This window comes from Epinephelus fuscoguttatus, linkage group LG6 (genome assembly GCF_011397635.1).
Source record: "Epinephelus fuscoguttatus linkage group LG6, E.fuscoguttatus.final_Chr_v1".
Lineage (NCBI taxonomy): Eukaryota > Metazoa > Chordata > Actinopteri > Perciformes > Serranidae > Epinephelus > Epinephelus fuscoguttatus.
The window spans coordinates 44659339-44683873 of NC_064757.1; the positions used below are offsets into that span (position 1 = coordinate 44659339).

At 40.0% G+C, this 24535-nt stretch overlaps 2 protein-coding genes across 3 annotated transcripts in view; both read left to right on the plus strand.

Annotated features, from left to right (window-relative positions):
* The window catches only part of LOC125890824 (cell surface glycoprotein 1-like), a 26370-nt gene extending 10393 nt beyond the window's left edge, over window positions 1-15977 (plus strand). The window contains exons 6-8 of one of the 2 annotated variants that reach the window (XM_049579640.1): window positions 215-349; window positions 444-546; window positions 15636-15977. In XM_049579640.1, the coding sequence (XP_049435597.1) occupies window positions 215-349; window positions 444-546; window positions 15636-15712 (315 nt within the window). In that variant the 3' untranslated portion in view covers window positions 15713-15977. Of the gene's footprint in view, window positions 1-214; window positions 350-443; window positions 547-1895; window positions 2220-15635 lie in introns of those variants that run through there. The other variant, XM_049579641.1, reaches the window with a different exon arrangement.
* Window positions 15978-19795: 3818 nt separating this feature from the next.
* Window positions 19796-21650, plus strand: LOC125890837 (type-2 ice-structuring protein-like). Its single transcript, XM_049579662.1, has 4 exons — window positions 19796-19857; window positions 21113-21247; window positions 21339-21441; window positions 21532-21650. The coding sequence occupies exons 1-4, from the start codon at window positions 19837-19839 to the stop codon at window positions 21606-21608; spliced, it is 336 nt and encodes a 111-aa protein (XP_049435619.1). The 5' UTR covers window positions 19796-19836; the 3' UTR covers window positions 21609-21650.
* The last annotated feature ends 2885 nt before the right edge of the window (window positions 21651-24535 follow it).

Consider the following 24535-nt stretch of genomic DNA (forward strand, 5'->3'; position numbering starts at 1 on the left):
CAGAGGGAGTTGCATTTGTTCTTGTGAATTATTTAACCTCTAGAAACGTGTTTTATATAGCCATATTATGTTGTGTTATTTATTGTGGTGTCTTTTGTGCTGTACTGACCAGAGCAGAATAAGTTTCCCATGAGGACAGTGAAGGACATCTAATCTAAAAATCTAATCTAATCTTTTAGTCTCCTCTTACCAAGGTTGTTTTTCTCCATTGTAGGAAAACTGCCAGTCCTACGATGGAAACCTCGTATCTGTATTTGAAAACAAACACTTTAATGGCATTCAAGAACTGATGCAGAAGGCTGGTCACAAGTCTGGACAAATATGGGTTGGAGGATCTAAAGCAACAGAGGTATATCACTTACCATTACACCAGTTCTGACAGTATTTAACAGTATTTTTATTAATAATAATAATTTCAACAAATGCTCTATTTTGCCTCACAGGATTCTTCTTGGTCCTGGAGTGATGGTATGTCTCCCAGCACATTTCCCAACTGGTGCTCTGGAGAGCCTTCCAAGGAAAACTGCCTGAAATCAAACTTTGAAGGTAAATCAATCAACCTGAACATGATGTATGAGTGGTGTCATTTTCCCTGGAATATTTACTTTATTTATTTTATCAGAGAGAGGATGACATGCAGCAAAGGGCCACAGGTTGTTATCAAACTCGACATTAGTCAGGTTTCCATCCACCTAGTTTTTATTCGCATTTTCAACAATTGTGAAAAAAAAAACTTGAATGGAAACGCCAGAAATTCAAAAAAAAGGGCCGAAATATCGCAATAAAGTTTTTACGCTTGGAAGGGGGTGGAAAAGTCAGCGTATCGACATTAGGAAAATGCGACTTTTGGCAATATAAACAGATTTAGCGAATAAATAATGATGTAGGCTACCGAATCCTACTTCTACTTCACACACACACCTGTGTGAACTTAGAGAGAGGTAATTACTCCAGTCATGGATGTGCCGGTAATCTTTTACATCAGTTGTGGACATGAGATGCTCTCACTGACGTCATCTCGTGGCGCCCTCTTCTTCTACGGGTGTTCTTTTGCATTTTTATTTTTCATGAGAAGCGCCACCTTCTGCTCGACCTGCTGACTCCCAATACTCGCAAAACAACAATGAATGGAAACGTGCATAAATTCACATTTTCTTTTGCGCATTTTTGGATGGACCCAGTTATTGCCTTCTTTATCTGCTAAGCTAATGGACACCTCAGAATAAATATTTTAAAGAAAATTATATTCCATTGTATGTTTTTAGTTTGAATTGTTACCTGGTGCCTGAAAAAGACATTCCTGCCACAAACATGTGCATTAAATTCATCAGAATGCAGGAAGTGAAGTGTTTGACACTCAACGCCCACTTCATATGTGTATAGAATGGCCTGCATATCCTTCTGGTTTTCTTCCAGTAGTCTCAAACCTTTACCTTGGTAGACTGCTCTTGTTTTTCATTGGAATAATTCATAAGAAGGTTTCATATTTAGCATCAACACAAAATAACTGCTTACAGATTGTCTGCTGTGTGTCATTGATAATGAGACCTAATTTAAGTTTAGATGTCAAATTTCTAACTGTTGCAACTGTTGAACACTCATAACTATTATTTCTGATCATAATTTTTTCTTGTTGAGAAGTAATGATAATAATGTTGACATCAACCAGTTTAATTTAATCTGTTATTTACCATTCAGTGACGAAATTATATAGCACACAAAACAATACTCAGGGCAGACAAGCTGCCAACCTTTTAACTGACTGGGGATAGTATGGGACCTGTATAATAGACAGGGGGGCACTGGCCCAAAAAAGGTTGAGAACCACTGTTTACATTGTGATGCATCATTAGACAGGTGACGTGCTCTGACTCCTGTGTGTTTGGTACTTACAGAGGATGCGTCAGGATGCTTGGAAGGCTCGGTGTGTGATGCTGAGCTCCCATCTGTCTGCAGCAAGATCATGTGATTCCTGAGCTGACAGAGTCACAATCCATCTGTAAAAAGTACAAACAGTCTCATATATAACCCGTAGGATCTGTGTCTCATGTTACGTCATGTTTATTTCTTCTCTATCACTGTAACGCTTCTTAACAAATGAAATGACGAGTGACGTAAACAAGAGCTGGATTGTCTCTTAGGTCTAAATGCTTTTAGCACATCTATTCTGCAGAGTTAACTGTTCTTTCCTGGCAAATTAAAAGCGTGAGCTGTGAAAATCTCTGATGGTCTGTGAGCCTTAATTTGATACTTAATGTGATAATGATACTTGATGTTTAAACTGGTAAACTCTATTGATTTTGGTAAATATACACTAATTTTGAATTTGATGCCTGTAACATATTTCAAAAAAGTTGGGACAGGAGCAACAAAAGACTGGGAAAGTTGTTAAATGCTCAAAAAAACACCTGTTCAAAACATTCCACAGGTGAACTGGTGAATTAGTAGATTAGTGTCATTACTGGGTATGAAAGGAGCATCCTCAAAAGGCCCAGTCGTTCACAAGCAAGAATGGTCACTTGATTAAATCTGCATGGGCAAATAGGCCATTAAGAAAAACTTGATGCATACATACATACATACATACATACATACATACATATATATATATATGTATGTATGTATATACACACACACACACACACACACACACATATATATATATATATATATATATATATACACATACATACACACACACACACACACACATATACACACAGTACTGTGTAAAAGTTTAAGGCAGGCATGAAGAAATGCTCTAAAGTAAGAATGCTTTCAAAAATATAAGGTTAAATTGTTTATTTTTTGATCAATTTACAAGATGTAAAGTGAGCGAACAGTGGGAAAATCTAAATAAAATCAATATTTGATGTGACCACCTTTTGCCTTCAAAACAACATCAATTCTAGGTACACTTGCACACAGTCAGAGATTTTGTAGGATCATAGTCTGGTGTATGATTAATCAATTATACCAAAGAGGTGCTAATGATCATCATTTTCATGTGTAGGCTGAAACGCAGTCATTAATTGAAACAGAAACAGCTGTGTCAGAGGCTTAAAACTTGGTGAGGAACAACCAAGGTCTGCTACCAAGGTGAGGTTGTGGATGACAGTTTCATGTCACAGGTCATACACCATGACAAGACTGAGCACAGTAACAAGACACAACGTAGTTATACTGCATCAGCAAGGTCTCTCCCAGGCAAAGATTTCAAAACAGACTGGGGTTTCAACATGTGCTGTTCAAGCTCTTTTGAAAAAGCACAAAGAAACAGACAATGTTGAGGAGCATTGACGCAGCGGTCAGCCGAGGAAACTTTGTGCAGTAGATGAAAGACACACTATGCTTACTTCCTTTCGAAGTTGGAGGATGTCCAGCAGTGCCAGTGGTCTTCATGGAAGAATTGTGGCCAAAAAGCAAAACCTCCGATGTGGATACAATGCTAAGTGACTCAACTATGCACGAACACCCAGGAGCAGAGGTGCAGTGAAACATCTGGCTGTAGCAGAAGGCAGTTTGTGCACCGAAAGGCTGGAGAACGTCATAATAATGTCAGTCTGGAGGCAACAGTGAAGCATGCTGGAGGTTCCATGCGAGTTTGGGGCTGCATTACTGCAAATGGCGTTGGGGGTTTGGTCAGGATTAATGGTGTCCTCAGGGCTGAGAAATACAGGCACATATTTATCCATCATGCAGTACCATCAGGGAGGCGCCTGATTGGCCCCAAATTTATTCTGTAAGAGGACAATGACCCCAAACATACAGTCAATGTCTTGAGGAAATATCCTCAGCGTAAAGAGAAACAAGAAGTCCTGGAAGTGATGGTATGGCCCCCAGAGAGCCCTGATCTCAACATCATGAAGTGTGCCTGGGATAACATGAGGGGACAGAATTATTTGAGGCAGCCTACATCCACAGAAGATCTGTGGTTAGTTCTCCAAGATGTTTGGAACAGCCTACCTGCCAAGTTCCTTCAAAAAACTGTGTGTAAGTGTTCCTAGAAGAACTGATGCCATTTTGAAGGCAAAGGGTCGTCACACCAACTACTGATGTGACTTGTGACTTGATGTGCGATCAGCTCTTGTGGATGTCATAGCAGGTGTTATGGTCTTTCTCACACTTCTACAGAAAGGATTTATGATCTTATATTTGTACAGCACTGAGCAAATGTTTTCGAGGCATTCAAGCTTGATCTGACTGTGTTTGTATTGAGCAACTGTCAGATGAGCCTTTGGGCATCAGGTGACATTAACTTTGACATCATCAAAGATAAGTACTGGCAAACATAATAAATGTGTAATTTTTTCTGACCTTATCAAAAGAGTATATCAAAGACAGATCCAGAAAGGTTGACTTATTACAGTATGAGTAGTAATAAAAATCACGATTCCCAGCAATGAGATCTATAACAGATTACTAATTAAGTTTGCCTTCATAATGTCACGTCATATCTCAGGAACAGAAGGGGAGACATTTGGTCAGATACTGAATTGGTGACTCTAATCTTGAAACTGTGCCGATTGTATAGATCTTCTGTGTGTGAAGCATCCATGTTTTCACTGACATGGATGGAAATTGACGGACAAACTTAACAGGTTAACGGAGGTATACAACCATGAGGCGATAATTCTACTTAGTTTCTCTTTTAGCCCTATGGGCCCTAGGCGTTTTTGTGGTATTTTTACTGCCTTTACTTTTAAGCTCATATCACAGTCATTATAAAGGCTACATACACATGCTATATCTTGGGTTTTTTTTTTCAGGACAATGTGGGCTAACCAGATTTGCATGTATGTGCATTTCATGTCCTTCTATGTGCCTGTATTTTATATTCATTTTTATATCAAGGGGCGGCTGTGGCGGCTGTGAGGTAGAGCGGGTCGTCCACCAATCGAAAGATCAGTGGTTCGATCCCCGGCTCCTCCAGGCTGCATGTTAAAGTATCCTTGAGCAAGATACTGAACCCCAAATTGCTCCCAATGGCTGTTCCATCGGTGTGTGAGTGTGTTAAAACTGAGTAGCAGGTGGCACCTTGTATGGTAGCCTCGGCCACCAGTGTATGAATGTGTGTGTGAATGGGTGAACGTGACTCGTTGTGTAAAAAAAGCGCTTTGAGTGGTCACTAGATGACTAGAAAGGCGCTATACAAATGCAGGTCCATTTACCATATCAATGAAAAAAACAAATCTGTGTGACTAAATTCTTACAGTTTTACATGTATCTCAGCATAGCAAGTTGGAAGAATACATATTCTGCCATATATGAAGAGGGGAGAGTCTCTGGAGTCTGGCAATATAAGAACCATGATGCTGGGACATTCTGTCACTTCACAGTTGTCCAAAACATGTGGTTTGTGCCAGGCGGACATGATTGCCAGTATTTTTTCATTATTGCAAGAAATTCCATTGACTCATTCACAAGTCAAAAATGTGTTTTATCTGAAAGAAACGTGCAATATTTACATCTAAGATCATAGAAAAATAGTCAACCAAGTGCAATGATGTCCTCCAAGATAATATTTGCCACGTTATTTGGGGGGCTGTTACAGTCCATAGATGAGTGTTTATTTATTGTATGTGAGTGTTCAATAGTCTTACAGCCAGGGGAAAGAAACTGTTTCTGAATCTGGACGTCCTGCTACGGATGCTGCAGAACCTCCTGCCAGAGGTCAGCATGGAGAACAGTCCATAGTGGGGGTGGGTAGGGTCAGAGGAGATGCGTTGGGCTCTGGTCAGGCAGCGCTTATGCCCAATGTGCCGGATAGAGGGGAGCGGGAACCCAATGATTTTCTCCGCTGTCCTCACCACCTGAGGGACCAGGTTAGTTTGTTGGTGATTTGCACTACCCGGAACTTTGTGCTACTGACGACCTCCACTGCAGTGTCATTGATGAGGAGTGGTGTATGACTGGGCCGCGATTTCCTAAAGTCAACAATGATCTCCTTTGTCTTGTCAACACTGAGGATCAGGTTGTTGACTTTACACCAGTTCACCAGGTGTTTCACCTCTTCCCTGTAGGCCAGTTCGTTGTTCCCCTGGATGAGGCCCACAGCGGTTGTGTCGTCGGCAAACTTCAGGAAGTGGTTGGTACTGAATCTGGGACGACAGTCGTGTGTCATCAGGGTGAACAGCAGGGGACTGAGAACACAGCCCTGGGGGGATCCGGTGTTGAGGGAGATGACGCTGGAGATGTCATTGTTCACACGTACAGACTGGGTTCTGCTGGTGAGGAAGTCCAGTAGCCAGTTGCATAGGGGGGTGCCGAGCCCCAAGTGACCCAGTTTGCACACCAGGTGCTGAGGGATGACTGTATTGAACGCTGAGCTGAAATCCAGAAACAGCATCCGCACATGGGTGTTTTTATCCTCCAGGTGTTCCAGGCTCAGATGGAAGGCAGAGGAGATGGCATCCTCCGTGGAACGGTTCGGGTGGTACGCAAACTGGAATGGGTCAAGTGATGGTGGGAGTTTGGAGATGATGTGGTCCTTCAGTACCCTCTCGAAGCACTTCATAATGATGGGGTCAGTGCTACAGGGCAGAGGTCGTTCAGGTTGGTGATGTTGGATTTCTTAGGCACTGGAATGATGGTGGCAGCCTTGAAACATGATGGTACAACAGCCTGCATCAACGAGGTGTTAAAGATGTCAGTGAGGATGTAGGCCAGCTGGACGGCACATTCTCTGATGACCCGTCCTGGAATGTTATCAGGGCCTGCTGCCTTCCTTGCATTGACTTTTCTCAGGGTCCTCCGCACATCCACTGTTTCAAGTCTGAGTGCCTGCTCATCGGGGTGAGGGACAGCTTTCCTTGCGGGGGTGGTATTTAATTCCTCAAACCGTCCGAAGAACTGATTCAGTTCGTTGAGGAAGCTGATGTTGTCCTGACAGGGGGAGGGGGTGGCCTTGTAACCTGTGATGGACTGTATGCCCTGCCACAAATGTCTGGTGTTACCTGAGTCCTGGAAAAAACCATGGATCCGCTGGCCTTGGGTGCGCTTTGCTGCCTTGATGGAGCGGTTCAGGTTGGCTCTTGTTTCACTGAGAGCCCCCGCGTCGCCAGATCTAAAGGCGACATCTCGCTCCCTCAGCGCTGCTCTTACCTCCTTGGTCATCTATGGTTTGTCATTGGCTCTGGTTATGACAGTCTTGGTGACAGCAACATCTTCTACGGACTTCAGGATGTATGCACACACAGCTGACACATACTCCTCCACGTCTATATGATCACTGTCAGTTGCTGGCTCTTTGAACATGTCCCAGTCAGTACTTTCAAAGCAGTCCTGCAGCGCCGACATAGCTCCTTCAGGCCACACTTTCACTTGCTTCAGGGTGGGCTTACTACTGGTGAGCAGGGGCTTGTATGCTGGTATCAACATAACAGAGAGGTGGTCTGAGGAGCCAAGGTGGGGGCGGGGGGCTGCTCTGAAAGCCTTCTTTATGTTGGCGTATACCAAGTCCAATGTGTTCGCCCCCCTGGTAGCAAAGTCCACATGCTGGTAGAAATTAGGGAGGACAGTCTTCATGTTGGCCTGATTGAAGTCTCCTGCCACGACAAAAACACCCTCCAGGTGAGTAGTTTGCAGGTTGCTGATGGCATTGTAGAGAACACACAGGGACTCCTTGGTATTTGCACTGGGAGGTATGTACACTGCTGTGATGATTAATGTTGAGAATTCCCGGGGGAGGTGGAATGGTCTGCATTTAATAATCATAAACTCAATGTCTGATGTCAGTGTATGGTGACTACGGCCCTGTCAGCATGCATAATTAGGCTGCAGTTGTCTGGGTGCGCAAAGGTGAAGTGGCTGGTCTTGTCATACAAAGTTTGATGGAGTGTCAACTGGACAATATGGAGATATTTGCATCTTGAAAGCCGGACTACAAATGTGGATAGACAGGGAGAAAGACACGCAAGATGTGGTAAGATACGATATTCCTCACTATATGAAGTGACTGATAACAAGATCTGTATAATGGATTGTAAAGAAATTCATCAGGTTTTTATTTTGTAGACAATTGATCTGCATTTACAGCGTGATGGGATGACAGCACAATGATGTGTGTAGTATCACTGGAAAGCTCTGCTCCTGCGCTTTCATGTGATATACGTATAAGTAATCCATCCAAGAGTAATGTATGTGCAGAGCTGCATGAAAGCTCTGTTATTCATGATTTTAGTGTAACTTTATCAATTTTTTTCGCTATGAAAACACTGGACTACCGACAAGTGCTTGGCCTTGTCGGAAAGCTACAATTTCGCTGTTTCACGTGATATGCGTGGCTTCTCGCTATGACGCACGGTTGCGGAAAAAAAATCAATAGAGAAAACAGGTGTGAATTTGGACGCACTATGCGTCGTTCGGGCCCATAGGGTTAACTACATATATGAAGCCATCATGGATGTCATGGCTGGTTTGGTGTTCTGTGTCAACACTTCCACAGCAATGTGTGGATAACGTTTTGTTTTTATAACACTGAGCAGCTGCTTCACTTCACTTCACTTCACTTCAACTTTATTATGTCCCAATATGGGCAAATTGGGTTGCAGCAGGCACAGGCATTATAAACAAATTGCAGAAAGTACCTTTGCAAAAAGTACATTTGCATGAGAAACAAAACACACAGATAAATAAAAATAAAAACCTAAGAGCATACGTCAGTCAGACAAGTATTTTTGCATGGGGGTGGGGATGGGGGACAGAGTTCATAAAGTGCGATTTAAAGTGCTTCTGTGCCTTCTGTGGTGGTGGTGGTGGCGGCTCTCAGAAATCATCTCTGTCCTTTTAGGGGAGTTTGTCATAGCTACACATGATGGGAGGCTACTGTGGCAAGACATCACACAGCCCGCTACAGCAGCGCTTTGAGTCAGATAATTAAATGCTTTGTGTCGCTGGACGTTATGGCTCACCTATGTTTGTATTAGGCCACTGTCTAAACTGGTGAGCCAGGGCGTTCTTGGCCCAGCATCATCACTAGATAAATTCAAGTGAGTCAGTTCTTCCTGAGCTAAGTAAATTGTTGTCATTGCGAGTGGCCTCTGTTCCTGGTTTTATAAGCGTGTGTTTATGAGGTCTTTATCCTGTTCAACACTTCCACACAGGAAGGCTGAAGGTACACACCAACACTGGGAAGGACAAAGATAAGATCATCCTGCAGCAGGTTTGCTATAAACTATATTATCGTTTGCTGTCCTTTATTTGATTTATTAAATATTTATTTATTTATCTGAAAGGATGCCAGATAGCTGATGCCAGTGTCACCAGACAGTCTTGCTGGCATCCAAAATTTAGTATCATACTGTATACAACCTCGCATTTGTGTTGCTCTGTGTTATCACATGTGCACCTCTAATTGTGTTCTTTAAAAAAGTGGTTGTTCAGATTTTTTCAAGAATCGATTCTGATGTACTTTTAATTACAATGTCTTGAATTCATTTGCCTCAGAATTAGTCTATAAATTAGCCTCAGGAAACAAAAACAAGACAGTACATGACCAACACTGGACTATTGATGAGTTGCTTCAGTAATGCATTTTTCAGTTCTATCTGAATGAGGATTGCTGTAGGATTGACGTATATAATGGGGGATGGTATTCTAATAATCCATATGATCATTCAACAATTAACTGCTAAAGGCGGTCATAAAACCAAGGAAAACAACTGCCTGTGGGTATAATCAAAAGAGGACTCTTAAAAATACGAATAACAAGTAATCTTATCGAAATAAAACCAAAATGGAGCTAAAACCTCACCAACTGACCTTACTTGCTGAAAAACAAAAACAGTGAAAACAGCACGCCTGTTCGTAGTATTTCACACAAAGAAAATGCCTCTCACTTCCACTGAAACGATCTATGATCTTATATTTGTACAGCACTGAGCAAATAATTTTGAGGCATTCAAGCTTGATTTGACTGTGTTTGTACAAAGCAACTGTCAGATGAGCCTTTGGGCATCAGGTGGCATTGACTTTGAACGTAGTTGGCCCAACACCATCAAAGATAAGCACTTAATAAATGTGTAATTTTTCCTGACCACAAGGCATATCAAAGACAGGACTGGATAGGCTGACTGATTAACATATAAGGCAGTAATAATATTACTTTTCCCAGTAACGAGCGGTATAACAAATCACTATTAAAGTTCAAGTAATAATATCATAGTCACCCCAAAAACAAATAACTTGTTGCAGCCTTACTTTTGTTGTCAGCTCCCCATTCGGATTTGAAATCCAACAATATCCGGATGAATCAGTGAGCGTGCACAAAACAAAGCAGGAAGCTAGTTTGGAAAATGGAAACACTTCCATTCGCCAGCTGGAAATATTCCCATTACTTTGATTTCATTGAGAGAAAAGATGAAAAAGAACATCATTGTTCCACAAAGTTACACTAAGACTCTTTCTACTGTGGAAAACACAACCTCAGACCTCCTGAAACACTAACCATGACCTACAGCACAATGATGTGAGGCTCGTGGAAATATACCCCTCCAGATCTGAGCCCTCCTCGGCTGTGGAGGAAGGCTGTAGCACTACACTGGCTAAACCAAAACTAGATTTGACTTTTGGACAGCTGCAGGCTACAAGCCACCAGGAGGTTTGAGGCTGGATATGTGATGGATGAACTGTTGCACTTACACTTAGTTTTTCAGACACATCCTTCGAAAAATACCAGGCAAGCAACAGAAGAGCCTCAGGTAGGAGGCACACATGCAAAGTCTGAATTTTGAGGAGAAAGGATTCAATAACCGATTTTGTGTGCTATAAAAGTGATACAACAACTAGTGTGATGAATTACTGTTGACAGAGGTATAACTTTTTAAAAGCGTGAAAGTAATTAGTAATAAATTGTATTTTTGAGCAACAAGCCCAACACTGGCCTTCCATCACACATCTTTCATCCTGTGTGTTTTTTATTTGATTAAAATGTTGACTTATGAAAGTTAAAGCCTCCATGGAACTGCCCATTCTACAGTTGTAATGCAGATCAAATTTTTATTTGCGTTTCCATCAGTGTGCATGGCCTCAGGTCCTGGCTTTGTAAATGCAAGTGTATAAAACAGCTGGTTCTTCTCTTGTTCAGTTCACAGGAAGGCTGAAGCTGCTGCCATTCAGAGGGTCAGAGGGAAATTAATTCTGCAGCAGGTTTGCTACAAACTCTATTATCATCCTTTTGTTTAAGAACCAATCTAAGTCGTCTTTACCCTGCTGAAGTATTATTACTTATTAACAAGCCTGTCTCTCTTTATGAAAGATTATCACCTTTAACATCATCACCACCATGAAGATGCTGACTGTGTCTGCACTTCTTTGTGCATTGCTGGTTCTGACCAGAGCTACTTGTGAGTATTTCCTGGCAGCGGTGGAGCATAATTTAGTCCTGTACATGAGAACAGTTCTTGAGGTAAATGTATTTTACTGGAGTATATCCATTTTCTGCTACTTGACTACATTTCAGAGTGGAATACTGTACTTGTGACTGCACTTATCTGATAGACACCCAGCTACAAGATTAAACTATTGCTTACACATGAATGCATCAATAATTATTCATCTATTCATAAAAATACTATATAGAGGACAATTCTGGATTTTAACACTACCTTTGGTACTTTATGTTTATTTTGCCAATAATTCTTATCTACTTTTACTTAAATAAAAATTCAAATGCATTATTTTTACTTGTCACAAAGTCTAGATTTTGTGACTTTTACTTAATGTTTCCTCGTTGATGAGAGGACTGAATTCATTCATTCCATGACTGTATGCTAAATGAGAAGCTACAGCCAGACACTAACAGCTTCAAAGTTAACAAAAATTGTGTTTTAGTAAAGAATCAGACTACTTCCTTCACCCCTGCTCACTGATGTGTCAAACTGTCCATCCAGCTCCTGCAGAAGGAGAGAATGTCGCTGAGACAGAGGAGCCTACTGAATCAGATCCAGCACCATCAGGTTGGTAGACGTATACACACACACACACACACACACACACAGTGTTGGTAAGGGTCAATACATTGTCATTCCAACTCAGCAATAACCACTGCTTTGTCAGTGGACCTACATGGCAAAGTGTGATGCACTGGGTACCTTCCTGCTTCTGTTTTTTAAGGTCTGGAACGGAGTGTTCTTTTACACTTCTTACATGTTTTGTGTCTTTTCAAAGTAATCTTACGACGTACCTAAAAGCCCTCATTTTTACTTTTTGTAAGTTAAGGGAACAACAGCACATGGTTATGTTTAGAAAAAAACGAAAACATCAAGGCTTGTTGTAAAATCAGTATGTTTGTTACTAACGTGATGCAATGTCATGTGACAGGTATGTCCCTAGTATGACAAAAGTTGTTAGCATCGTTACAATCTGCCGCCTTGCCGCCAAACTTGATGTAGTACTTTAATTTGAAACTGAGTATTTATTGATCGTTACTTTTACTAAAAGGAATGGTTCAACATTTGCATGAATAAGCTCATATTTGCTCCCTTGCTGTGACTGATGAGAAGATTGATATGTGTCAGTAAAAGATCACAGTACATCTTCCACAACTGCTTACTGATGAGTTAAACCGTCTGTCTTGCTCTTTCAAAAGCAGAGGAGGGACCTAGGGCAGAGGACCTGCATGTAGGTACGATACCTCCAACTGCAGTTCCAACAGCAATATACGGTTGGTAGAAGTACACACACGCACACACACACACACACACACATTACAGTGTTGGGAAGAATCAATGCGTTCTCATCCCAACTTGTCAAATAGCACTGCTTTGTCAGTGAACCTCAAAAGCAAAGTATCATTCACTAGGTTCCCTTTCTGTTTCTGTTTTTGTCAATTTACAGTAGTCACAAGCATTATAACTTTTCAAAAATATTTTTTCAATATTTTAATAATATAATAGCACATCACCACTGTAGCATGAGACACATCTGAGTACACTACGTTAGTATTAAGATAACTTCATTGACTTTTGGTTTCACACAGGAAACATTCCACTCTTTGTTTGACCCATCATAAATAAGCTTGTATTTGCTTCCTTCAGTTTAAATCAGTCTCATGTTTGTATGAAGCTACAATATATAAATATATATATAAATATATATATACACACGTATGACATTAACACACACTTTGACATAGCTGATTACTACCTTCTCTTCTGTTTGTCTTTAGATGACTTTGGCTTTCATCACTTTGGCTTCAGCTGTCCTGATGGTTGGACAATGTTCGATACTCGTTGTCTCCTCTACGTTCCAGAAAACATGACTTGGGCTGAGGCTGAGGTAATAAGGAGAATTTCTTATTTAGTGTCAGAAGAAGTATTCATGTCTATTACTGAAGTAAAAGTATTAATATCATACTGTGATAATGCTCCACTACGAATAAAAGTCCTGAGTTCAAAATCTTACTAAAGTAAAAATTTATAGTTTTAGTTTTAAAGAGGAAAACCACCCAAATTTAGAATTCTGATAAGTTATTCCCATGGCCTGAGAGAGTTCACTCAGTGTTAGTGAACATGAGCTACTCTCTCTTAAAGCCAGAAACCAGAGAGGAAAGTCTCAAACTTTTGACATCATAAAGTATAATGTCTGGAGCTGCTTATTTTGGGCCCACAACATGTTTGTTTTTCTTTTTACACCCAAATGAGCTTTATGCTGTTGCAGTATTCTCAGTTCCGAATCAGAAAATGTCCCCATAAACTCAGAGCTTTCCCCTGCCTGCCCTCAACATCATTTACAAGATCACCATTCATTGTCTGCAGAGCAGTTCCAGACTTCATACGTGATGACATCACACGTTTGAGTTAAAGCACTCCAGCTTTTGGATTTAGGAGAAAGGGACTCATGTTTACTGATATTTTTGATTTTAGCAATCATATAAGTTTAGTGCAGCTACACTGTGCGACACTGATGTAATAAACTTGGGTACAACATCAAGTTTGATGTCTGCAGACTGTACAATGACAGCGCCTACTGAATCACAGGCTACAACATAGTGAATTTTTAGTGGAATCAGCCAGTCAACACCTCACTGGTACAGTCTGGGTTTATCACTGTCAGTCAACAGATAGTAAAGTAGAAAAATCAGAAATGTACACAATATAAATAGAAATAGACTACTGTCGTAAAGTGTACGTATCTGGGATTTGTACTTATGTATAGTAAATGTATTTAGTAACATTCCACCACTGCTGTTACTCAGAGTACAAAGTATCTGCACTTCATAAAATCTACTTACACAGTTAGTTAACTGGCATCTTGCAGAAGGAGTTGCTATTTGTTCTTGTGAATTATTTAACCTCTAGAAACATGTTTTATATAGCCATATTATGTTGTGTTATTTATTGTGGTGTCTTTTGTGCTGTACTGACCAGAGCAGAATAATGCTGAGGACAGTAAAGGACATCTAATCTAAAATCTAATCTGGTCTTCTTTCAGCGCTCTCTTACTAAGGTTGTTTTTCTTCACTGTAGAAAAACTGCCAGTCAGGCAATGGAGACTTCAATGTCTACGGAAACCTCGCATCTGTATTTCAAGAGTATTACTTTGATGAGATTCAAGAGGTGATGCAGAAGGCTGGTCACAAGTCTGGACAAGTGTGGGTTGGAGGCTCCAAAGCATCAGGGGTATATCACTTACCATTACACAAGTTCTGACAGTACATTTTAACAGTATTTTATTAATAATAATAATTCCAACAAATGTTCTGTTCTATTTTGCCTCACAGGATTCTTCTTGGTCCTGGAGTGATTATGTGTCTCCCAACATATTTCGCAACTGGTGCTCTGGAGAACCTTCCAAGGAAAACTGCCTGAAATCAAACTTTGAAGGTAAATCGATTAACCTGAACATGATGTATGAGTGGTGTCATTTTCCCTGGAATATTTACGTAGTGTCTGTCTACAGTAACACAGGGGTAGCACAGAGAATGCTGAGGGTGCTGGAAGCAGTATTTTCCTAAGGGGTTTCCTATAGTTGGGGTGTTCTTTGGGGTTGTTTGTGTGCGTTTGCTTTTAAATAGCAGTCTAGTCCTACATGCACATCTTCCCAATTTTATCATTCGACTTGTTTTCACCACCATCATCTGAAGCTTTTTTTGACAAGGCTGTAGGTTTCAAATCAGTGAAGCCTTAGCCTGACGCTCTAATAATTCCCTTTGTCATGATCCACTGGACCACAGATTACAGTTTACAGTTTAATTCAATATACAAAAAAATGGTACAGAAACAATTTTCCAGTTCCAAAATCCAAAATTATATAACTTGTCTGACTGCAATTAACTCTCCCAAATCTCCCCCGACTGGCGAGAATGTAAAAATGGCAATTTAAGGTATGCAGCACCAATAATAGTTCCTAATTTTAAAGGTTGCAAATGTAAATACACATGAGATTTTATGCATTTTAAATAATCTTCACATATTTTAAGTGCAAGAAATGAGATTATGAACTCATTGCATTACTGTGAATATGAATTGCATCTACCTACACCTGCAGATACTGTAAATATTGTTGTTCTGCATATGATTTTGATTATTGCACATCAGTTGGAACTGGCCCTCAAAAAGTTGAAAACCACTGGTCTACAGAGTGATGCATCATTCGACAGGTGACGTACTCTGACTCTTGTGTGTTTGGTACAGAGAATGCGTCTGGATGCTTGGAGGGCTCGCCATGTGATGCTGAGCTCCCATCTGTCTGCAGCATAATCCTCATGTGATTCCTGAGCTGACAGAGAGCCACAATCCATCTGTGAAAGCACAAACATGTGTCACTGTGTCATCAGTGTCCTATTTAACTTGTGGGATATACTGTATCTATCTAATGTTACATCTTTATTTCTTCTCTATCGCTGTAACGCTACTAAGTAACAAGTGAAATAAACAGGGGCTGGATTGTCTCTTAGGTCTTAATGCTTTTAACACAGCTGTATTCTGCAGAGTGAACTGTTCTTTCCTGGCAAATTAAAAAGCATTGGAAATCTGTGATGGTCTGTGAGTCTGTGTTTAACCTCCTGTTGTATGTGTAAATGTTTGTTGAATCTCAAAAAATCCCAACTATAATAATAAGTAACACTGAACACCATCATTCTGCAGCACTAAATCTGAATCCCACAAAATATGACAGAACTGGTGATGCACACTTCTCAGGTCAAACTGTATTTCATTTTGACAGACTTGCAATTATTCAAGTGGAAATAAGTCAGGCACTATTTCACCTGTAGTTACAGTTCTGGGACAGAAGTGTTCTGCAGTTAAAAACAAAAATATCCTGAATTTTATACAAGACAAAAACAAGAAGGCTTTTCCAAAAGGCAAAATTTCACATTTGATTTGAAAGAGTGAACTCTCATAAAAGCATGGATGGATTAATGAATGGGCCAATCAGGCAGAGGCTCCAGGGCCCAAAGCGTCACTTGAAAAATTGCAGATGTCATATTAACACATACAGTACCAGCCAGGGAGAGACTCAAAATGACCACAAAGAGACACAAAAAAGATCACAAAGAGATGCAAAGGAACTGGAAAGGGAAACAAAATACCTAGAAAAACAGGCAAAACAACCACAAAGAGACACAAACAACTACTGAGAGACAATACATCCAAAAAAAGACATAAAATTACCTTGAAGAGCTACAAAATTGCCTCAAAGAGACCCAAATGACTACAAAGAGACAAAAAAGACACTAAATTACCTTAAAGAGATGCAAAATTACCTCAGAGAGACCCAAACAATTACAAAAACACACAAAACAATCTCAAAGAGACCCAGATGACTACAGAGACATAAAACCACAAAAGGGGACCCAATACTCTGGGCAAACTTTGAAGCTTTACCATCTGAAGCAATCTTAAGAACGTCCTTCTTTTCTACATTTAATTGTAAAAAGCGGTTGGACATTTGCTCCTTGACGGCTATCAAAGAGTTGCGCAGAGCAGAAAGTTTGTCATTGTTATCAGGCTTAAATGAGACATACAGCTGAATGTCATCAGCAGCATAACCATTACTACGGTATCAGCTAATGGGGATCCTTAATAGATTAAATGAAAAAAAAACAAAAAACAACGTGACCTAGTAGACGTGTAAATATATAAAGCAAATAATATAGGACCCAAGACAGAGCCCTGAGGTACACCACAGGAAAGAGCAGCAGTAACGGACATGACACAAAGTAATTGGATTAATTGTTAATGTAAAAATCTTGATTCATGAAAACTAAAACTAATTCTGTGTCATACTGGTGTGCCTGGAGGTCTCGACAACTGGAGCAGTTATTAATCATTGTTTGGAAATATAGATCAGACCCATGCTTGGTACACTTTACTTGGCAAACACCATCACCATCAGGAAAGTGGATGTCATGGCTGATGTTGTGGTCTCTCTCACACCGCTACAGAAACATAAATTATGTTTTTATTTGTGCAGCCTGAGCAAATGTTTGACTGCGTTTGTAATGACATTGTCAGGTGAGCCTTAGAGCAACATGTGACCCTGAACTTGCACGTTGTTATAGTGTTGGACAGTAATAAAATTACTTTTCACAGCATGAGTAGTGTAACAAATTGCTAACAAAATGTAAGTAATAATATTGCAGTTACCCTAAAATCAAATAAGTCGTTACAACCTTACTTACATTGTCAACCCTTAATGATTTGAAATCTAACATAAATCACATCCCCAGATTAAATTTTCTTAATCAGCTTGTAAAATGGAAACGCTTACATTCACCAGCTGAAAATATTCCCATTACTTCATAACCACAGTCGTTCCAGTTTGCCTCCTTCAAACAATCCGTCTGGATAGTTTGAAAGAGGCCTGAAACGACCATCGTAAACAGTGGAGGTAACCTATTACATCACTTATCACCCACCTACAACGCAGTCTTGAGATCTCTCCCCAGGCGACCTAACACTCATTCACACCTGGACCTATCTAACGTTAATAACCCCCACGATGACCTCAACGACTCTATGAGGGTTCACATCCACAGTGTTGAAAGCCTGTGACTCTGCACCAGTCTCTTAGAATGGAAGACACCTTTTAGATGAGAGGTGACATGTCTTCAAGAAACTTAAGTTAGTCCAGTTGTCTCTCATATAGCACTTTGGCTCTAAAAAAGAGGATTAGCATACCGTTACGTACCATTACCATTGGAAAAAGCCAGATCTGGTTTGGCCCCAGAAGATACCCCCATAATTCATGTAAGGTATCATGGGGACTGGGAATAAGATGGATGATTAAATGTTAACATATGAAGCTAAAGCTGCCCTGGAACGGCCTCTGTGACATTTAGAGGGCAGATTGAAAGTTTTATTTGCATGTCCATCAGCGTGCATGGCCTCAGGTCCTGGTTTTGCAAATTTACGTGTATATAACAGCTGGTTTTTCTCTTGTTCAGCACTCAAAGGCTGAAGCTGCACGCTATCACTGAGAGGGTTGAAGACAAATTAATTCTGCTGCAGGTTTGTGACAAACTATTTTCATCCCTTTTTTTTTTTTTAAGCACCAGTCTGAGTTTCTTCTCTCTGGCGAAACATCATTAACATGTCTGTCTCTCTTTATGAAAGATTATCACCTTTAACATCATCACCACCATGAAGATGCTGGCTGTGTCTGCACTTCTTTGTGCAATACTGGCTCTGACCAGAGCTTTCCGTGAGTATTTCCTGGCAGTGGTGGAGCGAAATTTATTAAAATACTGTACATGAGAACAGGTCTTGAAGATGATGTATTTTACTGGAGTATTTCAGTTTTCTGCTCTTTTCTACTTGACTACATTTCAGAGTGGAATACTCTACTTTTGACTGCACTTATCTGCCAGACACCCAGCTACACGATTAAACTATTGCTTACACATGAACGCATCGTGATTATCCATCTATCTACACTCTAAAAAGTTATTTGTTGGGTCAGTGGATAATGGTCAAAATAAAGAAGTTATTCAGCATAAAAAAAAATTAACATTTGTCAGCTGGCAACCAGTTATAAGAAGTTGGTCAAAATCTGGACCATTTTTTTTTACATTTTTTAGTAGGATGGAATTAAAATAAATAAGTTAGAATATGCTTAATAAACAATTTGACTGCTAAATATCAAAAAAACTTTTTGATAAATATTTAGTTGGTTCAGCTTAATTATGTTTTTCAAGGTCAAAGCAAATCAGGTCGGTTGTACAAAAGTGAGTTTGTCAGATTATAAAAGACTGATAGGACTGTCTTAATAATGCCAGAATTGGAAGTACTCAAAAAGATGCATGCAATTTTTTACCTTATTTTTTTTTTATTTAAACCAGTGGATTATTTTTTAGAGTGTATAATGACGCTGTGTCGAGGGCCATTCTGGGTTTTTACACTACAGTTGATACTTGATGTGAATTTTGCCAATAATACTTTACTTTCATTTAACCACAAATTTGATGCAGGACTTGACCTTGTTAACAAGTGAGATGGAGACGGCCATAATGCTAAACTTGAGAATGGGTGACATCACAGTAATTGTGACACTGTCGCCTCACAGCAAGAGGGTTCCAGGTGCGAACCTCCCAGTCGGCTGGAGTCCTTCTGTGTGCAGTTTGCATGTTGCGTGATTGAATGAACTTAATTACTTGTATTCTGTTACTCCCCAACCCTGTATGTATAGACACACATATACAGTACATCACACTTCCTGAAAAAGAAAATCTCCCCTCAAACACACAAAAAACTGCACATCCATATTCCTTGCAGCTCATCATTATCTCCTCCTCTGTATTTGTCTTTAGCTGCGTACGGCTGGTGGGAACCATCTTGTCCTGATGGTTGGACTAATGTTGGATATCGTTGTCTCCTCTACATTCCAGAAAAGATGACCTGGGCTGAAGCTGAGGTAATGCGAATGATTTCTCAGTCAGTGGTGGAAGAAGTATTCAGATCCTTTACTCAAGTAAAAGTTCTACTAGAGGAAACTGGAGATAGTTGTAACATCACCACTTTCACAAAGAAGGGATGACTTATGATGATATCATGATACATTTTATAGGATGATCACTTCTTTCTTGACCATGTTTGGAAATGTCATAGTTGTGTGCGGATTTTACAGCCAAAACACTGAAGTCTATATTTTGATTTATGCTGATGGTGCCATCTTATAGTTATGTAACTTGTATTAGATCACAAAGTAGTTTCTTGTACACTGATGTAGTTGAATAAACCAACTTCAGGGCTACAGTTCGCTTCAAGTCTGCGGTGCGGTTCACTTAACCTGTGCCTTGGGAACACAAAGCGCTCCAGGTTCGCTTTGCTTTTTGCTGCTGTGTTTAGCCCTCTAGATCACATGCTGTTGACCTGGGATGCTTGAAAAAACAGACCAAACAAGGTGGACCTGTAACGTTTGCAAGGATTTAAGACAAGGGGGAGTTTACTCCACAGAAGATACTGCACGTCTCTAGATGTCGAATGTAGAATACATCTAATGGCAACAGTCTACAGCACAGAGACACACTGTGATGCTGCATTTGGCGTTGTTGGCCCTCTGCTCTGAAACAGCCTTCCAAAAATCTTTTTTAGACTTGCATTTAAATAGTTTTTATTTAATTAATTGGTACCAAACCTAAGTATTATTTTTATGTGTGTGTCTGTGTGAGTGTGTGGTTGTGTATTTGTATCTTTGAGTTGCACTTGCTGTATGAACTATGCTACACAAATAAAGTTATTGGTAACACTTTATATTAAGGTACTGTAATAAGCGTTAATTAATGCTTAATAAGCAACAATTAACAGTTAATGAGCACTTACAAGACGTATAAGATGCTTATTAACATTAATAAGACTATATAAATAATTTATTACAGCATTGTGCTAAAATTAACATTTATATAGTCTTATTAATGGTAATAAACATCTTATTATGTCTTATAAGTCCTCATTACCTGTTAATTGGTGCTTATTAAGCATTAATTAACGTTTATTACAGTACCTTTATATAAAGTGTTACCTTCACTTATTAATATTATTTTTACATACCACCTCTATTTTTATTCAGAGCAGAATGTATCTGCAATAAGTTAAATCTGTATTTACTTGCACATTTGATTCATCTTCTGTCAGTGTTGTGTTACTAAGGTTGTTTTTCTCCACTGTAGGAAAACTGCCGGTTGGACGGTGGAAGCCTTGCAGCTGTATTTGAATTTGAACAATTTGCTGAGATGCGAGAACTGATACAGAAGGCTGGTCACAAGTCAGGACAAGTGTGGGTTGGAGGCCATAAAGCACCAGAGGTATATCATTTACCATTACACAAAGTCCTACAGTATTTTTTAAACCATATTTTATAATTATATAAATCACAAAATTCTGTTTTCCTCACAGGATTCTTCTTGGTCTTGGAGTGATCATATGTCTCCCGTCATGTTTCCCAACAAGTGTCCTGGAGGACCTACTAAGGAAAACTGTCTGAAAATAGTCATTAAAGGTAAATAAATCAACCTGAACATGCTGTATGAGTGGTGTCATTTTCCCTGGAATATTCACACACTGACTCCTGTGTGTTTGGTACTTACAGATGATGCAACTGGATGTTGGAAAGACATGCGGTGTGATGCTAAGCTCCCATCTGTCTGCAGCATGTTCATCATGTGATTCCTGAGCTGGTAGAGAGCCACAATCCACCTGTAAAAAGCCCATATGTCATTGTGCCACCAGTCTCGTATATAACCTGTGGGATCTCTATCTTATGTTACTGTAATGATACTTAACCAATGAAGAGATGAATGACATAAACAGGGGCTGGATTGTCTCTTAGGTCGTAATGCTTTTAGCACAGCTGTATTCTGCAGAGTGAACTGTTCTTTCATGGCAAATTAAAAAGCATTGGAAATCTGTGATGGTCTGTGAGTCTGTGTTTAACCTCCTGTTGTATGTGTAAAAGTTTGTTGAATCTCAAAAAATCCCAACTATAATAATAAGTAACACTGTACACCATCATTCTGCAGCACGAAATATGATTCAGGCACTATTTCACCTGTAGTTACAGTTGTGGGACAGAAACGTCCTGCAGCTCAAAACAAATAATAATTCTCACAGAGACCTCGTCACATGTCCACGTTTGGTCATGGACTTTCCACGTCCACATATGATGTCCAAGGTACCCTGGGTGTGTTGGTTGTTGACGTCCTGGGACGCAGTGTCAACTTCAGCCTGTTACATGCATTGTCTGTTTTCAAAATACACTTCGGTTTTCACAGGAAATGTACAGTTTCTTTCAAAATAAAAGCACTATGTCAGTACAACACTGCAAATTGACATTTTTTTTCCTTCAACAACAAACACACCTGATTGGGTTCAGGAAAAAAGAACAGGGTTGTGTGCAGAAACACAACAAATCAGAGTCAGTGTGTAAAGTTTCAGTGTGTGACTTTGTTCTTTTGGATGACAGATTTAAAAAAAGCATACGAAAAAATACAGTTTTGGTGCAAAGGCCTTTACTACTGTGGTTTCTGACTTTGTTTGAGAGAGGAGCCCATGTTCACAAGTATTGATTGAACTTTCCAAGCCCATTAAAATAACATAGGAATTCTTAATTGAGGTGGTGTCCCTATATGAAGTCCTGAGGTCTATACATTCATTAAAATTGATTAACTTATTGTTATGTGAATATGTGCCACATGGAGACACAAACGAGGACTGAAAAATAAACACGTGGTTTCACCCATTTACTTGTGACTTCTGCCACATTACCAGCACTCTCTCTTGAGTGCAGTTTCTATTTTGCATCTCTTTTGCATCTCTCTCTCTGTCGACAAACTGCAGCTGATGAAAAAAAATAACTAATTAAGCGTTCGGCCTGCAGTGTGTTCACTGACCTGCAAAAACCTCTGAACTCAGAGAGGGGACACAGAATAATCAATAATCACAAAGGGACGGACACACACACAAAAGAAAACTTGTCCGTCTGCAGCAAACACCGTTGGCCAAAACTCAACTGAACTGGCAGGTGGGTTGCAAATTCTGTCCACTATTCAGGCACAAAAAAATGACCTCACTGACCTCAAGGTGGCGCTGTAACAATCAAGTTATGTTTTCACAGTTATCTCAGAAACGACCATATTAATCTCTCAGTTCATCTGCGTCTTTGCTCTGGTGGTCCTGGTCTTCTTGGTTTCTACAAATGTCAAATTTAGCCTCTTTTCTACATTTCCTCTGCATCCTAATTTCGCAGACTGTTGGTCCAATCTTCCTACAAGTGTGGCAGGTCTGTCTATCACTGATCTTATGTTATCATGGCAATATTGATATGGCCGTCTGCTTTGAAATTATACATTTTTAAACAAGTTCATTTTACATAAATACTGATAAACTGAAATTGGCTTCACCAATTGTGAGCAAACTTGGCGCACATGTTCAGATTCTAGGTCCAAGCTTCGCTATGCTGTCTAATCTGCCACCAGGGGGCGCCACAAATGCAAAAAGTCTGTACTTTGGAATCAGCTACAGGCATTTGTGTAAAATGTAGATGCATTTAGCATCATGACTCAGTCAATGAATGGAATCGGTAATGACTTGTTAAAGTGGGCGTGGTTTATTACAATAAATCTAAATTTGTAGGCATTACACATTGCAAACTTAAAGGGAGGCTAAAAACAGAGTTCATATGACGTTTTTTGAAACAACGTTTTATGTCGCGGCTGCAGCACACTTGGATCACTATGAGCAGTATGGAGATGCTTTGTGGATTCAATTTTGTGTTCTTGGACGTGAGTCTGGGGCGCTGTCTGCCATTAGGTGTGCTAGCCGCTCCCCCCGCCGATCTCCGCAAGTGATGTGAGGACTCTAAAACTTCACCAGGGCCTCCATCGGCATATGGGTGAAGAGATAATGTCTGAATTTTCATTTTTGGTGCACTATCCCTTTAAAGAAAACCAGGACATCCGACAGAGCTGACTTTTTCTTTGACATCCACTGAATTTTGCAACCCATTCTCAATCTGAAGGTGCAAAATACCTCCTCTTGGTCAGTGATTTCCCCCTCAGACAATGATGAGAAAAGCCATCCTGAGTCCTGTGTCCTGAGGCGAGGTGGATGGGTCCAACAAACATCTCACTCAATGTTAAGCCAGACTATGATGTTTTTTCTAAACCTAAACACGTGCTTTTGTTGCACAAGGAAATGAACGAAAATACGGGGTGTTGTACCTACATTGTAAGTTTATTTTGAAAAGACTGTATGCACCTAACAAGCAGAGACTGTACATTTCCTGTGAAAACAGAAGTGTATTTTGAAAAGACAAAACGCAGGATACCTGGCATGTCATATGTAGACATCCAAAGTGAACTGAATACGTGGCCATATGTGACGAGTTGGGAGTGAGAATAAGTTATGATATGACAAAATATTGCCTCACTGCAACCTGTGGTCAGTTCTAAAGTCTGTCACTCTATTTTTCTTTTAAAGTATGCAAAAACAATTATCATCCATTTCTTCAACTCTCCAAATGCGTAAACGCTACCAAACTCAACAGGGTCTTTGGATACCACATCTTGGGTGTTCAGCACCTAGCCATGCTACAA

Bases quoted from the DNA above. Each gene is read 5' to 3' on its own strand.
- LOC125890837 (XM_049579662.1), top strand. From the start codon at position 19,837: ATGACCTGGGCTGAAGCTGAG. The intron at 21,248-21,338 runs GTATATCATTTA...TTTTCCTCACAG, and splicing joins GAGGCCATAAAGCACCAGAG to GATTCTTCTTGGTCTTGGAG. The intron at 21,442-21,531 runs GTAAATAAATCA...TGGTACTTACAG, and splicing joins TCTGAAAATAGTCATTAAAG to ATGATGCAACTGGATGTTGG.